At 51.1% G+C, this 15757-nt stretch overlaps 1 protein-coding gene across 1 annotated transcript; it reads right to left on the minus strand.

Moving 5' to 3' along the window:
• Window positions 1-1242: 1242 nt before the first annotated feature.
• Window positions 1243-9583, minus strand: LOC136139065 (transcription factor CP2-like protein 1). The gene is made up of 15 exons (XM_065897982.1): window positions 9501-9583; window positions 8851-9002; window positions 8641-8714; window positions 7787-7892; window positions 7572-7678; window positions 5322-5474; window positions 4973-5083; window positions 4399-4496; window positions 4128-4182; window positions 3751-3844; window positions 3268-3358; window positions 2725-2807; window positions 2117-2262; window positions 1922-1973; window positions 1243-1280 (listed from the first exon to the last, which is right to left on the minus strand). The coding sequence occupies exons 1-15, from the start codon at window positions 9581-9583 to the stop codon at window positions 1243-1245; spliced, it is 1443 nt and encodes a 480-aa protein (XP_065754054.1).
• Window positions 9584-15757: the final 6174 nt, after the last annotated feature.

The following is a 15757-nucleotide window of genomic DNA, read 5'->3' on the forward strand; positions in this document are numbered from 1 at the left end:
TCTGGGGCCAGCGGGGTCCCACAGTCGCTTCCAGGGGTGCAAGGAAGCAAGCCTGCTTCCTTGTCCATATTGAGACAGCCTTGGCTTTTGAGGGAGGCAAGTTCGAGGTCTTTGAACTTCAATAAGCAGACTTTTCCTTCCCCTGTGCTTTAATCCTGTTAATTCAGCCAGTGTAGAGCCATCCTCCTTCCTACCTTCCCTAGCCAGAGGCCACCAGGTTTTGGACTCAACAAAGATGATCAGTAAATGATAAATGGGGTAAATGATTAATAATGCCATCTTGGCCTATCTCCCAGTGCATGCAGATGGGTTTTCTCTTTTCAGTATGTTTGAAATTTTCCATAATAAAAATTTTGAGGGAAGGGGATGAAAAAAGAGGAGTGGAATAAAATATGGCCCCAAATCACTTATCTTTTTTTAAAGTTCTTTAATATAAAATTGGTTTTCTACACAGAAAAACATACACAGAGAAAATCACTCTCAGGTAGATTATAGGCCTAAAAGTGAAACACAAAATTAAAGTTTGAACTTTGAAAAACATTCATAGGAAATTATATTTACCTTAATGTACGGAAAGATTTGTTAAGGCCTAAAAATTAAAAGATTAATTTTAATTCAACTACATTTCTTAAATAAAAAATAATAAAGCCCTATAGCCTCATTGTTCAAGAAGAGAGCTATAGTAATTCCCAAGTCTCTAGAACTGAAGTTTTAAATAAATGATTTAATAGTTGAATAATCTTTTGGAGGCTTTAGTGGTTAGTTTTTGCCCAAACTAATTGGGAAAAGAATCCAGTCGGATTTATTTATATTTCTGTCCCAGACTCTGTCCCTTGCCCTGGTCTGTAAGTTTAAGCAGGGGACATATCCCCAAGAGGACCATAACACCAAGAGAATTGGACAACACATTGAATATATATATATAATGTCCAGCAGCACTGCTTGGGGCAAAAGCTCCTGTCCATATTGCCAGGGTTTTTTTTGCCTCACAGGCTTGGCCAGCTCAGCTCAGCAGGGAAGGCTGTGTCTCAGGAATTCCAACAACTTGCTGTTGAGCAGAAAGAAACGTGAGCCTGGGGGCTGCTTGTCTCCTCCCCAGGGGTAGGACACATGACGATCTGGCTCTTCACCTGAAGCCTGGTGAAGCAGCTGAGGATGTTAACAAGGCTTCTGGTGAGCACAGGACCCCAGAGAACCAGGCTGGCACCAGTCTCCTCCTCTTGCAGCAGGGCACCCCTGGGCCTAGGTCAGAACCAGGTAGTAGCCATCTGGATTCTGCACTGAAAGCAGTAAAAAAAAAAAAAAAGAAAAGAAAGGGCACCACCGGGATGAGATGGGCCCCAACCACCACTAACTACTGTGCTGCTTCTAAACCTCCAAGCGGCCTGCAGTGCCTCTGCCACACCCAAGTGTTCTTCCTGCCCCACCCTGGATCCAGCTCTTCAGGAAGCCTCCCTGGGTACCAGAGCACAGAGGAGGGATAGAGGGCAGGCATCTGAATAACCAGGACCACAAGCCAGCTGATCAGAAGTGCTCTGCTCCAGGTGGTGTCCAGCAAGCACCTGCCCTTCTGACTTGTATGACTCGGTGGGGGGGGGGGGGGGGGCGCGGTGCGGGAAGAGGGGTAGAGGCCTTTCCTTCCCTTCTGATAAACTCCCTGAAACTAGGGCATGTCTCCCTCATGAGAATGCGTTTATTCAGTTCCTTCTTCCTGAGCAATAAATGGCTGTCTCTTAGCTGTATGACCCTGTCCCTTTGACACAAAGCTGGTGTTGAGCAGATGTTTACCCCTTGATTGGGACACAGCACCCGCAACACACCTTCAAGGAGCCTTTTAATCTCATTTAGGAGGCAGTATTATAAACTATCTTACCTTTTCTAGGGCCTGTGAGACACACGCCTCTCCCTCTAAAAGCCCTACCTTTCTTCACCACAGCCACAAAGTACGACTCATCCTCAAGATTCTGAACCACCTGCAAGGGAGAGGGGTCACTAAGACGATTCTGTTCTTAGAACCAAACGGAATAAGCTAGGGCAGGGAGAGGGAGACTGGGCCTGGTGTTGGAAGAATGATCCAGGCCTTTGTGGGACCTTGCAGGAACCGCTGCTGATTTACCTGGTCACTGAGGAGAATGAGGATGCCCCCAGGGCCCTGGTGGAAGAGCCGATGGATCTGATTGGCTGGGAGTGCCAGCAGTTCAGCCAGTTTCCCCACGAGCTCTACAGCACTGAGTTCATCCAGAGAGATCTCTTGATAAAAGCCTGGGGGTGTGGGCAGCACAGGGGCAGGAGTCAGTGGGGGCTGCGGCCTAGAGGGAGCCCCAGATACCAGGAGAAAGGAGAAGACAAGGCGACAGGCTCATTGGGAGGGCCCGGGTCAGGGGAGAAGGAGTAGAGAAGGAAAAAACCTTACAAATCCTCTTCACTTTCACCTCCTATTCCTCACCTTTGGGGAGGCCTAGGCTGAGAGGAACCCCCAGTTTAAAGAAGAGATGGGACACCGTATGATAGAATGACAGAATCAGATGGAGTCAGAGTATAGAGCATGGAGGAATAAACCCAGGGAGTCATCCTGAAAGAAGACTGATCTAGTCATGGAAGATGAGAATGCCAAGGGCATCCTGGGTCCCAGGAATGGTGGAGCATCACCCCTTCCCCAGCCCAGAAGAGGTTTCATGCAACCACACCTGAGTTTCTTGTCCTCTGAAGAGGCCAGAACCTCACCTGAGTCAGGGTTCTTAGGAACCTCGTTCTCTTGCCTAGAGGCCTCCTGAGCGACATATAAGGTCAGCCGGTGACGGATGGGCCTGGGCCAGGAAAATAGTCTACATTCATACCTGAACTAACAGGTCCCGGTTTTAGCCCCCATCCCTGGGAGAAACCCTGCGTCCTCCCAGGTCTCTAGGGATAGGGGGGGGTCACCAAACTTTTCTTAGGTATTTAGTGAATGCTGGACCCTAGGGGAGAGAAGATGAGAAGAATCCATCTCTGTCCCCAGAAATTGAGTGATGCAGATGGGCTGGCCACAGAAAGAAGTCACAGGAGCCTAACTTTTAAGCCCAATTCTGCTAGCCTTGCTTGCTCTGTGACCTCAGGCAGGTCGCTGTCCTTTGGGCCTGAGTTTCTTCCTTTGTAAAAAGAGAGAAGTGGGGGCTAAGTGGTCTTTCAGGAGCCTTTGGCTTGAACAGTCTATGAAACGTGAGTGTCAGCTGAGTTGGTAAGTGCCACTACAGTGGGAAGGGGACCCTGGTTGGCAGTGCCCAGCACCTGGCTCTTAGAGTATTGAAAAGGCGGATCCCGTCGGCAGCTCCACAGATCTGGATAAGGTCCTGGCGGGTAAGCTTCAGCAGATCAGTGCCTGCAGAGTCAGACAGGGCTAGATTAGGGGAAGAGAGCCCTGGGATCAAGGGTGGTAGGGATACAATCCAACATTAGTCTACAAATAGCCCTGGTATGCCCAGACATGGGAACCAGACTTGGATTCAAATCCCACCTCTGCCACTTGCTAGCTGTGTGTCCTTGGGTAAGTTATTTAACCTCTCTGAGCCCTGTCCTCAGGGGTAGCGTATAAATTGTATGGGATAATACGCGAGAAGAGAGCCTAGCCAGCATAGTGTGCTTGCCAACCCTTAGTTCTACATAGAAGTTAGTTGAAGGTCACACAGCAAGCCAGGACAGAGACAGGCTTCCTGCCCGACTGTCTGCCCTCAGTCCCCTGCAGGTCAGGTCCCTACCAGACCCCAGCCTCACCAGTGAAATTGGCCAGCGACCGACAGTAGTTGGAGAACCGGTGCCGATGCAACCACTGCTGTGTCTCTAGGATGGAGGCTCCAGGGTTCAGATCCTGAGGTATAAAGATAGCGGTCCAGATAACACCGTGGACCCACGGACTGAGAACAAGGTGGAGGGGAAACATGGCCCCTGCCCTTGGAGGTCCCAAGTCTGAGACGGGAGGCTCATCCTGCCGGAGGGAAGTGCCCAGCGCCATCCGCGAACCATTTGACTATCTGTGGCCATACCACATCTCCCCACCAGGGGGCAGGGCCACCCTATTCTGGAGAGTGAGATGACACTGCTGAGAAGGCTTTGCAATAGGGGATGTGGGAGTGTGGAAAGGAAAGACTCACCTGAGCTGGGCTGCCCCCCAAGGTGTCCAAGGCGAATGGTGGTGAGGAGCAGAGCCTGTGGGGAGCAGGGAGTCAGGCTCAGGGGAACAGTGCGGCCAGTCTCCTGCCCCCCTCATCCTTCCCCAGGCCTGTCCCGGTGTCACCCACGTGTTCCCCAGAAGCTGCCACAGCTGCACCCTCAGGCCGGCCCCTCCCCCGCTGCCTGGGCTGAGGGGCTCTTCTCTTCATTCTCACCCCCAAGGGCTGACAGAAGGTGCTCGTCCTGCCTCACCTCTCCGCGGACAGGAGCTTGCAGGAGTTGGGGGAGGTCAGAGCAAGAGGGCTCAGAGGCGGGTGGGGTCCCGAACTGGGCTCTGGCCACGGTGAACACTGCAGGTAGACAAGCAGCGAGGTTAGCCTGGACATTCGGGTGTGTGTGGGGGCGGTGGGCAGTGGTGGCTGTTGACCTGCCTTGGGCCAAACTTGGCCCCTGCCCCAGGAGTCCCTGACAAGTAGATCAAGTTTCCACACAAAGAAGAGAGTAAACTAGCCTGCAGCTCTGTTTGGGGGATTTGGGGAAGGCTTCCCGGAGGAGCTACAGCAGGAAAGGAGGTGCTCCAGGCAGAGGGAGCAGAAGTGAGGGGCGGCCACGGCAGGGCAAGGAGAGGCAGCCGGCAAGGCGTCATCTCCTGGGAGTCTTGAACAACAGGCAGTGCAGTTTGTCCTCGCAGGAAACAGGTGGAATCACTGGGAGGCTGTGACGATCCTGGAGCAGTCGCAGCCCCTGAGGCCTCAGTTTCCCAGCGTATACAACGAGGATCTTTTCTCCAGACCTCCCCTCCCGCCCCCACACCCAGTACACACACCTCCATGAAGACTGTGCTCTCACAGGCTGTCTGATACTTGTCTCTCTCATGCACGGGCTGTTTCTCAATCTTCTCCCGGTCAGTTTTCAGTTTCCGGTCAGCTCCTTTGGGCTACAGGAGGGTGACAAGAAAACCTCAGAGGCCTTCGTTAGCTGCCCACTTCTCATTACAGGAGGGGCTCTGAGAAAGAGACCAAGCCCCATCCCTCTGTGCACGGAGAATGAAACAGTCCCAAAGAGGGGAACCGCAGGCTGAGGGTCCGCCGCAAAGCAGAGCCAGATCCACACAGCCAGCAAGGCAGGGTGACAGCCCTGAGAGGGAGGGGACAGGGCCCCCGTGCTGCATGTACCTTAAACACCTTGATGAGGCAGCCAGCTGAATGCAGGTGCTCTGGCGAAAGCTCCTTGTCACTGGGCTTGAAAGTGTCGATCTGAAGGCGGAAGGGAACACCTTTCTCTCCACCTTTCTTCCTAGGAGTGAACTCAGTGCTGATGCAGTGAACCTGAGGTGGAAAAGAAGGGTGACTCCAGGTCCCACCCACATTCAAGGGATCTCACCTGAAAACTGTTACCTGTCTGTCACCTGTCAGCCATTAATCACAGCAACTTCCCACCCCCAACCAGTGTCTATTCTTGAAGCATAACTTTTTTTTTAAGGGGAACAGTTTTTTCCAGCTTTACTGAGATATATTTGACATATAACATTGTGTATGTTTAAGGTTTGCAGTGTGTTGATATGGTACATTTATATATTGGAAAATGACTACCACCCACCATAGCATTAGCTGCTAACACCTCCATCACAGAAACTCCCCATCACATAATTACCCTTTTTTTGGTGGTGAGATCATTTAAGATCTACTTTCTTCTTAAAATATAACTTTATTAGGTTCTTTCCCTTGTTCAAAATCCCTCAGCAGCTCCCCAGGGTTATGAGATGAGAAGCAAAGTCCCTGACCCTGGCTGGCATTCAAGCATCTTAAAGAGTCAAGTCAAGCTTTTCTGCATGGCTGCTCTCTCTCCCCCATCAATGAACCCACTGACCTACCGATCCAGCCTAATCATCACCTCAATACACCTGCATAGCTTTTTCTCTACTGGGAAAGCTCTCTCTGCTCACATCTGAGCCAATACATCCCATTCCAGAGTAGGGTTGCCAGTTAAGATACAGGATGCCCAGTTAAATCTGAATTTCTGATAAGAAACAAATAATTTTTTAGTATCAGTATTCCCAAGTATTGCATGGGACATACTGATACTAAAAAAAAAAAAAAAATTCTTTAGCTAAAATTCAAATTTAACTGAGTGTCCTGTATTTTATTTGCTAAATCTAGCAGTCTACTCCAGGAAGCCTTCCTGACCTGCACACCCACTGTAGCCCTCCCAAAATCTTGTGAAGAACAGGTAAAGGTTGGGAAGCGGAGGCTCACAGAGATCGTGTGACCTGGGCAAGGTCCATGCCAGGAAGTGGTGGAACTGAAATTGTGCCACATCCACCTGACTCCAAGTCCAGATGCTTAGACTATAGTGGACACTCAAAATAGGGACTTACAGGTGAGTTTTGACAATATTGTTCAATTATAAAAGGAAATCTTTCAGCATAGAAAATATGGAGAACACTGAAAAAGTATAAAGAAGAATACAAGCATTTCCCATCACCCCACCTCTCAGAGATAATACTGTTAACATTCAAGTATTGTTTCTTCCTCTCTTTTCTCTGGGCAAGGAAAGAAAAACCCACAACTTTTGTATACACACACACTTTTATTTTTACAAAATAGAAATCAAACTTTAAATACAAGTCTATATTCTGCCTTTACTTATGGGAAAGCAGTTTCTCTTGTCATGAAATATTTCTCAGAGACATCATTTTAATGGCTACACAATTTCCATTATAAACCTGTACTAAACACTTATTTCAAAGTCAATCCTCTTCTGATGGACATCTGATTATTTAAAATCTTTTAATATATAAAGCGACACTGGCATGAATAGCTGGTAAATATATCTCTGAGTACTTATTGAACACTGCGATAGCGGAACTACTGGGTAAATGAGTATGAACATTAAATTTAATAAAATTTGCCCACGTGCCACATACCTACAGAATGGGTGCACCAATTTGCATTCTCAGGATATGAGGGTGTCTGTTTCTCCAAACCTTACCAATAACAGTTTTTTAAAAGTCTTTGCCAGTTATATACACACACACACACACACACACACACACACATATATAATTTTTATTAGCGTTATTAGCATTTTATATAACACATTATATGTCATATGTGGCAACTATTTTTCCCATTTGATGTCTCCTTTTAATTTTGCCTGTGTATTGCAGACCGTTACTTTTTATGAAGCTAAATTCTGTCCTATGTTTTGTAATTTCTTCCATTGCCTTAATGTTTAACAAGTCCTTGCCTTTGGTGAGACTCGATCAACATTTATCCATCTTTTTTTCCTCAAGGTGTTTCTAGAAGTGGTTCATTCTTATCACGCCCCCCCATCACCACCCAAAATCACCTTCCTTTCCCACTTAGGCTGCTGCCACCCACATCTGAGCTCCAGCCTCCTCCCTGTCTCAGCTTCAGACTCACCTGCAGAAAGAGGGAGGTCCTCTTGGCCGGGTCCCAGTAAAACTCCACCGTGTTGAGTTGTGAGGGTAGCACTTGGGGTTCTATCACCCCCACGGACAGTGGCACATCTGCAGGCACAGGGTTGCAGGCAGGGAGTCGGGCTCAGCCCTCCCCATCCACAAGGGCCTCTAAGACAGAAAGCAGCCCTAAAGGGTCCCTGGTACCTCCCCAGTCACCTATGTCCAGGATGCGGTCCCCAGGCCGGCTCCACCTCCACCCATCCAGCTGCTGCTGCTCCGTGTACTGCAGGCGCCGGTCGTGGAAAACCACACGCACCACACTCTGCGGGCACAGGAGGGCGCCTGGGCATTTGGGAACCAGTTCCCACACCTGGGGCAGGCCAACCTTTCCAGCCTCTCCCCCACCTTGCTTCCCACCCTCCAGGGGCAGAAGGACTTAGAATCACTAGATCTGTGTCCAGATGCCACCTGCCACTCACAAGCTGTGAAACTGAGGAAGTAACCTAGAGCCTCAGTCTCCTCATCTGTAAAATGGAGGAGTTAATCCCTTCCCACTCGTAGTCACTCTACCCATTTCTTTTCTTCACTGCACTTATCAGTTTGCGATTTGTAAATCAAATTGTAATTGCATATATTAATAATTTGTGTAATTACATGTTTGTCTCACTCAGCAGAATGCAAGCCCTCTGAGGAAGGAAACTACATCTGTCTCTTTACCCCTGAATCTCTAGCTCATCGAACAGTTTCTGGCAAAGAATTGGAGCTAAATACTTTTTTTTTTTTTTTTTTTGAGAAAGAAGGAATCATGTGTGTGAATAATGCTATGTAAATGTATTTCTAAGTCCTGGTTCTGCTACTTACTGGCTCTGTGTCCTTGAGAAAATACTTAACCTCACTGTGCCTGTTTCCTCAACAATTCCTGCCCACCACTGAGCTATTGTGAAGGTCAGATTGAAAGGTAGACTTGAGAGGCTTCTACTTGACAATGACATCATAGTGATGACGTTGGCTTCCTGCCCAGAGGGATAGTCATAGCCAGCTTTTGCCAGTTCTGGAAGGGATGCACCTACCTTCAGCAGCCGGGGCCCCTGGGTGGCATCGCCCAGTTTGGGGTTGCAGAGCATCCTCACCTCATAGGACTGGCCTGGGAGAGATTAAGGGGATGTGTGAGCCCCACTCTGAGGGGCAGAGATGCTGCCTGCCACCCCCAGCCTGCCCTGGGCCCAGCCTCCAGAGCTTGCTGCCTCACTAGCCCCTCTCCTTCCCCAGGCCCAGCTCACCCTGGTTCAGGTAGGTGAGGGTCTCCTCCTGCTGCTTCACAGCTGGCGAGGTAGCTGCACAGAGCACGTACTGGAAGGCGGGGCAGGGCGGTTCCGCACGGGGGATGTTGGGCGGCTCTTCCTGCTTCAGGTAGGGCAAGGGCAAGGCCTCCCTGCCAGGGAGAGGAGGGCACTGCTGGCTTTCTGCCCTGTCCACCCCATCCTCTAAGAGGCTTTGACTCTTTCTGCCAGGTTCTCCCTTCAGGGAGCCCACAGTTTGCTGTAGCAGGCACCCCTGCAGCAGCCAGGGCCTAAGGGGCCCCTGTTCAGCTCCTCTGGCCTCCAGCAGACCTCCCTTAAGGTACCAATCCCAGATACTACCAAACATTTGCAAACATCTGCTATCAATTACTTGTTTGCACCCTCAGGGCTTGCCTGACACCCAGTGAATGCCCACCACAAGTGTCCTGAGTGGGTGGGTGGTCAGGATGTTTTGAGATGTCCTGGGACCCACTGAACTCCAGGTACATTTGACCACTTCCCCACCCCCAGAGGAACTCAAGATCAGGAGGCCCATAACCTTTCGCTTGAAACAGAGGGCCCTGCCATGTCCATCTCAACTCAGAGCAGGGCCTTCCTCAGGGACTGTGGGAAGGGGATGTGGCCCTTACCTGAGCAAGCTGCTTGGTGGCCCTGGGTACAGTTCCCCGGGGCTGGGCCACAGGTGCTCCGGCTGGCTGTGCCAAAACAGCATCTTGGAAAAAAGAGCAGGACCAGCTGTGTCACAGAAAGCTCAGCACCGGGTTGGGCTGGACCCACTGGGCCATCCACCCGGGGCCTCGGGCTTTATGTACAAGAGCATAGCCCCAAAAGGGTGGGGCAAGGCCTCAGCCTCTTATTGGCTGAGCAACCGGGGCTCTAGGAAACTCAGGACCTATTAGGCAGCCCAAGCTGAGGGGAATCAAGAAATGGCATCCCTAGGGCTCCCCACCAATCATTAACTCAAAGGGGAAGTGGTGGTGTAGCAAAACAAGTCACCGGGACGGACATCCACTGCCCCACCATTCCCCCAGAGGCCCAGAACAATGAGGGGCACCCTCAGGCTAAAAGATCGGCCCCAGATCCATAAGCCACGTATAGAGTCCCGGAGACCTACGGGCCCAGACCCCTCACAGGACCCCATGGGGGGAGGGTGGAGCCTGACCACTCCAGGGGACAGGAAGAGCGACAAACAACATCACATGGACCGAGAAAGGGCCTTTGCTCCCCCTGGCCTCCTTCCTTGTCTCTACCCCGCCCCCATACACACAGGTGCAGTGATGGCCTGACACCTGTCCTGTCGCTGGGGGCTACCTGGCTAGGGGACTGGAGTTTACAGAACATAGTCCAGCTTGCTGTGGAAACAACTCGGGGGGTGGTGCTGGGAGAGAGAGCGTGCCTGTGAGGAGGAGGGGGTGGGCCTGGGAGAGCCCCCCTCCCAGGGAGGTAGAAGGAGAGGAGCTCCAGCTGGGCTGGTTTCTCTGCCCCTCCTCTGCCCTGGGGCTTGGGGTGCACTGTGTTTATGGACAAATATAGTCTGCCTGGGGGACGACCCCCTTCCCCAGGCTCAGCCCCTGTTGTCACTGTACACAGCCAGCTCAGGGGCCCCCCTGCCCCCGCCCCCCACTACTGTGTTGGGTGTAAATAGATAAGGGCCTTGCAGAGAGCACAGATGGGGCTCTAAAGATGTGGCTTGACCTCATGTGACCCTAACTATCTAGGCTTTGTGATTCTGGGGGGCCTTCCTTGCAGGGAGAGGGAAAACCAAAGAGTATGCTCCCACACACAATGGGCAGGGTACCTCCAGGTACCTTGGCCCTTGGTCTTCTCTCATGAAGCCAGACAAAAGGAGGAAAAGGGGATGGGAACCTTCCTGACAATGGGGGCCAAAGAAACCTGAGTCCCCAAGGTCTGCAGTGAGACCCCCAAGACTTCAAGACTCACCCATTGCCCAAAGCTGGATCCAAGGTCAGGAGGCCCCCCATGGGACCCTGCAAGGTTGGACAGAGCAAGATCCCAGGAAGGCCAGGGGAAGGGGAGTAGGAGGGGTTCAGAGGGAGGGCTTGGCCCTGGCCTCGGGGGAGCAGGGTGTAGGGGTGACAGTGGGGCAGAGGGGATGGGCAGGTGGGGGGGCGGGGCTTGTTATGCTTGCTATGGAGGATGGAGGTGGAAAAGGTGGAGGCTGGCACGGGCCCCCTTCGAGGACACCAGTGGAGGGGACTCCAGCTCCATAAGCCAGTCCCACCCCCTACACCGCCCCCCAGCCTGTCCTCTACCTCCAAAGCCGTCTGTACCCTCCCCCTTCCCCCTCTGAGCGCCCCCTCTCTCCTACTCATATTTTTAAAAAATATTTATTTATTTATTTGGCTGCACCGGGTCGTAGCTGTGGCGTGTGGGATCTTCTTTGCTGGCAGGCGGGATCTTTAGTTGTGGCATGCGCACTCTTACTTGCGGCACGTGGGATCTAGTTCCCTGACCAGGGATCGAACCCGGGCCTGCTGCACTGGGATCGTGGAATCTTAGCCACTGGACCACCAGGGAAGTCCCACCTCTCCCTTACTCTTGCTGCTACTCCCTCCTTCTGCCCATCTCAGAGTCTCTGGGCTTCTGTCCCCAAACAGGTGTCGCTGGGCCTGTTACTGGTTTTCCTTGGCTCTGTCTCTCCAAGGAAAGAAGCCAGGCTTGAGGCAGACAGAACCTGGTCACTCAGAGCCCCCACCAGACCCATTCGCTGTACCTCCCGGGTCAGCACAGCACAGGGTATAAACAGCCCATCCTCAGGCCCAGAGAGGCCTCAGGAAATTTCTGGTCCAGGCTCCCCACTCTCAGAGGAGTCTCAGGCTCTGTGTGGTCTGAGGCCCCCACGAGGCAGGGACACATTTCTGAACCTACTTTCCTCATCGGTAAAATAGGATCAAGGCCTCCCTCCCACTCAGCGTGGCAGTGAGGATCCAAGGAAGTTCTGTGGAGTTGCACCTTATCCCAGTGTTTAACCCTCAGGAGCTTCCCTTGGGGTAGCGAGGACACCACAGAGGGCCCCAGCCTCCTTGGCGGTGTCCCTCGCTAGTTCTGGAGGTACAGATATGACTGTCCCAGAAACTTCCCCCAAATGCTCTATCATTTTCATATCATACCCCAAATGCTCTATCATTTTCTAGGCCATGGCATAACACGATCCTAATAATACCCTCGGGGTTCCCTAAGCCAAGGAAGTAAGTTTTTTTTTTGTTTTTTTTTTTTTAAGGAATTTTGCCATTTTTTTTGTAAAGCTTTATTTATTTATTTATGGCTGTGTTGGGTCTTCGTTTCTGTGCGAGGGCTTTCTCTAGTTGCAGCAGGTGGGGGCCACTCCTCATTGCGGTGCGCGGGCCTCTCATTATTGCGGCCTCTCTTGTTGCGGAGCACAGGCTCCAGACGTGCAGGCTCAGTAGTTGTGGCTCACGGACCCAGTCGCTCCGCGGCATGTGGGATCTTCCCAGACCAGGGCTCGAACCCGTGTCCCCTGCAATGGCAGGCAGACTCTCAACCACTGCGCCACCAGGGAAGCCCAAGGAAGTAAGTTTTTAACTGTCAAAATTGCTGAGAAATAAGTCAGTGTCTTTCTCCTCTAACCAAAATGTATCATTTTGTTTTGTCTTCCATCCCAGGCAACATTCCAACCCGGAGATTTGGAGAGTGAAGCCTACCACTCCCACAGAGAAACAGAGGCTGAGGGGAGTGTTCCTCATTCATTCAACAAAATGTTATTGAGTGCCTACTATGTACCAGGCTCTCCCTCCCTCCCTCACTGGTATGTGGGACCTGGGGCAGGGTACCTGGGTGGGTGGAATCCTAACCTATCCAGGGCTCAGGCACCGCTGTTACCCCTATATTAGTGGTCAAAAGGTCTGGGCACTGAGTTCCAGGGAAATGATTTGTATTTTTTTATCTTTTTTAAATTGGAGTATAATTGCTTTAGAATGTTGTGTTAGTTTCTGCTGTACAATGAAATGAATCAGCTACTATATGTATACATATATCCCCTCCCTCTTGGATCTCCCTCCCACCCTACCCCCAGCCCTTCCCACCCATCTAGGTCATCACAGAGCACCGAGCTGGGCTCTCTGTGCTATATAGCCGGTTCCCACTAGCTATCTATTTTGCACATGGTAGTGTATACAGGCCAATCCTAATCTCCCAATTTGTCCCACCCTCCCATTCCCTAAAAGGAATGGATGAGAGCACGATTTTTCAGACACACAGGCACACACGCAGGAAGCTGGCAATACCATATGGCAATCCCCGTGTGCTCTGTGTGTCTGTGTACACGAATGCCCCCACTCTAGGAGGGTGGTCCTTTTTTCCAGCAAACTGTCTCCGAGGCCTCTGGGTGTGCAGCTCCACAGGGCACCGCACTAAACAGCGCACCCCTAGAGTTCGAGGATGCACGGGCCTGGCTCTAAGTCTCCAATCTTTTATTCCTGAGAGTCCCTCTCACCACCAGTAAGTCTCACCTTGGAAAGGTACTCTGTTCACGCTTCAGACTTACCGCCTCCTTCTTAAAACCCTTCCTGCAACCCAGCCAGTTGGCATTTATGTTCCCCATGTCCCTCCTCTGCCCTTCACCAAATTCCTTCACAGCAGTCGTCTGATGTACAATTTATTCTTAATGTACTTTGTCTAATGTTTGTTTTCCCATCAGAGTGGAAGCCCCTTGAGGGTAGGGACTAAGAGGTAAACATACCTCTCGATAGACCCCGAGTGCAAGCACAACTAGGTGGATTTAGGCAAGTAACTTAGCCTTTCTGAGCTTTGTGCTGCAACTATAAAAAGAGGATGGTGGGCTTCCCCGGTGGCGCAGTGGTTGAGAGTCCGCCTGCCGATGCAGGGGACACGGGATCGTGCCCCGGTCCGGGAGGATCCCACGTGCCGCGGAGCGGCTGGGCCCGTGAGCCATGGCCGCTGAGCCTGCACGTCTGGAGCCTGTGCTCCGCAACGGGAGAGGCCACAACAGTGAGAGGCCCGTACTGCAAAAAAAAAAAAAAAAAAAAATGGTGGGAGGGATGGTGAGAACCTCTGCCCCACAGGGCTGGATAATAATGAATGAGATAATGAGCCCTCTGTAAATGTAGGTGTGTTTTTCTCTACATATCTCCAGTGCCTAGTACATCATACAGGTTTATTTATTTAACACTTAAAAGTGTAGGTTTATTTATATAACACTTATAAATGTAGAGGGTCTTCTTATCTAGCCAACAGTTCTTCAGGGCTCAGTATGACTCCAGAGTGCTTTTCAGTCTATCTTCTAAGACAGATGCTATTTTTTTTCTATTATTCTATTATCACCGCCCCCCTCATTATACAGATGGTGAAACTGAGGCTCCGAGAGGTTAAGTAACTATCTCAAGGTCACACAGCTAAGAGAAGACACAGCCAGGGTTTGAACCCAGGCCACCGGGTTACAGTCCTTGCTCCTAATGACTGTGCTATGACCACTCTGCTGGACAAATGTGTGTGGAATTCTGAAATTAACCTGGCAACAGTCCAACCTGGGGAGCTGGAGAATGAGGTCTACCACCCCTCCCCCAAAGAAAGAGGGGCTGATGGGGGGCGGTGTTCATCGTTCATGCATTCATTTATTTAACAGCTCCCAAAGAAGTATCAGAGCCCGGAACCTGGATGGCAGGGACCCCTGGCCTTTCTGAGCTTCGGCCTCTTCAACTGCAAAATGGGGAAAAATACTTTCCGTTCCAGTCCTGGGCTGTGAGCCCTGAGGATGAGTAAATGTGAATGACAGTGGCTGATCTGCTGTGGTTTTGATAGATGGGGGCGGGGGGGGGGGGGGTATTAATACGGCAGGAGGAGCAGGAAATGGGATTTTTGTCTTCTCAAGGATGGCTATGACTTGACAATTCCCTTGGGATGAGCAGCAGTGGAGGCTGCAGGAGGGAATTCCCTGGCGGTCCAGTGGTTAGGACTCTGCACTTTTACTGCCGAGGTCCTGGGTTCAATCCCTGGTCGGGAAAATAAGATCCCACAAGCCGCATGACAAAAAAAAAAAAAACGCATTGCAGGCAAGGGAAGCAGCTTTTCAGGGGTGTGCGATCCTCCAGGTCCCACTGCACGTTACAACCACCCCTTGAAGTAAGAAGGTCCCCAGTTACGGTCTATGCAATTTGTCCAAGGTTATTAGCTAGTGAGGGTGGGCTGGAACCTGAGTCACCTCACTGCCATGCACCCAGACCAAAACACAGGACTCCTTCCAGGCCATCCCTGCAATGAAGCCTTTGGCCAGAAGACCCTGAGCCCACTACTCTGGCTCTGTTTCCACGTGGCTGCCCTTGGGAGCCAGAGGGATCTTCCTAAGACACAGGAATGACCATACCATAATCACTCGCAGTGCTTTTCTCAAGCTGGGCTATGGAAACACCTGGGTAACCATGCCCATATTCCAGGGCATCTGTGGCACACCATAGTTGGTGCTTAAAATCATTTGTTGGTTTATTTATATAACAGAGAGGTTAAGTAACTATCTCAAGGTCACACAGCTAAGAGAAGACACAGCCAGGGTTTGAACCCAGGCCACCGGGTTACAGTCCTTGGACTCAAAGATATGAGTATAGATTAGATATTCTTGGACTCAAACGCAAGGCTTGCACAAACATTTAATATAGAGACTTGTTTTCATTTATTTATTTTATTTATTATTATTATTTTTTGCAGTACGCGGGCCTCTCACTGTCGTGGCCTTTCCCGTTGCGGAGCACAGCCTCCGGACGCACAGGCTCAGCGGCCATGGCTCACGGGCCCAGCCGCCCCGCGGCATGTGGGATCTTCCCGGACCGGGGCACGAACCCGTGTCCCCTGCCTCGGCAGGTGGACTCTCAACCACTGCGCCACTAGGGCCCTA

This window comes from Phocoena phocoena, chromosome 19 (genome assembly GCF_963924675.1).
Source record: "Phocoena phocoena chromosome 19, mPhoPho1.1, whole genome shotgun sequence".
In the NCBI taxonomy this organism is placed as follows: Eukaryota; Metazoa; Chordata; class Mammalia; order Artiodactyla; family Phocoenidae; genus Phocoena; species Phocoena phocoena.

Bases quoted from the DNA above. Each gene is read 5' to 3' on its own strand.
- LOC136139065 (XM_065897982.1), bottom strand. From the start codon at position 9,583: ATGCTGTTTTGGCACAGCCAGCCGGAGCACCTGTGGCCCAGCCCCGGG. The intron at 8,715-8,850 runs GTGAGCTGGGCC...AATCTCTCCCAG, and splicing joins CCTCACCTACCTGAACCAGG to GCCAGTCCTATGAGGTGAGG. The intron at 2,808-3,267 runs GTGCTGGGCACT...TTCCTGGCCCAG, and splicing joins TTCAATACTCTAAGAGCCAG to GCCCATCCGTCACCGGCTGA.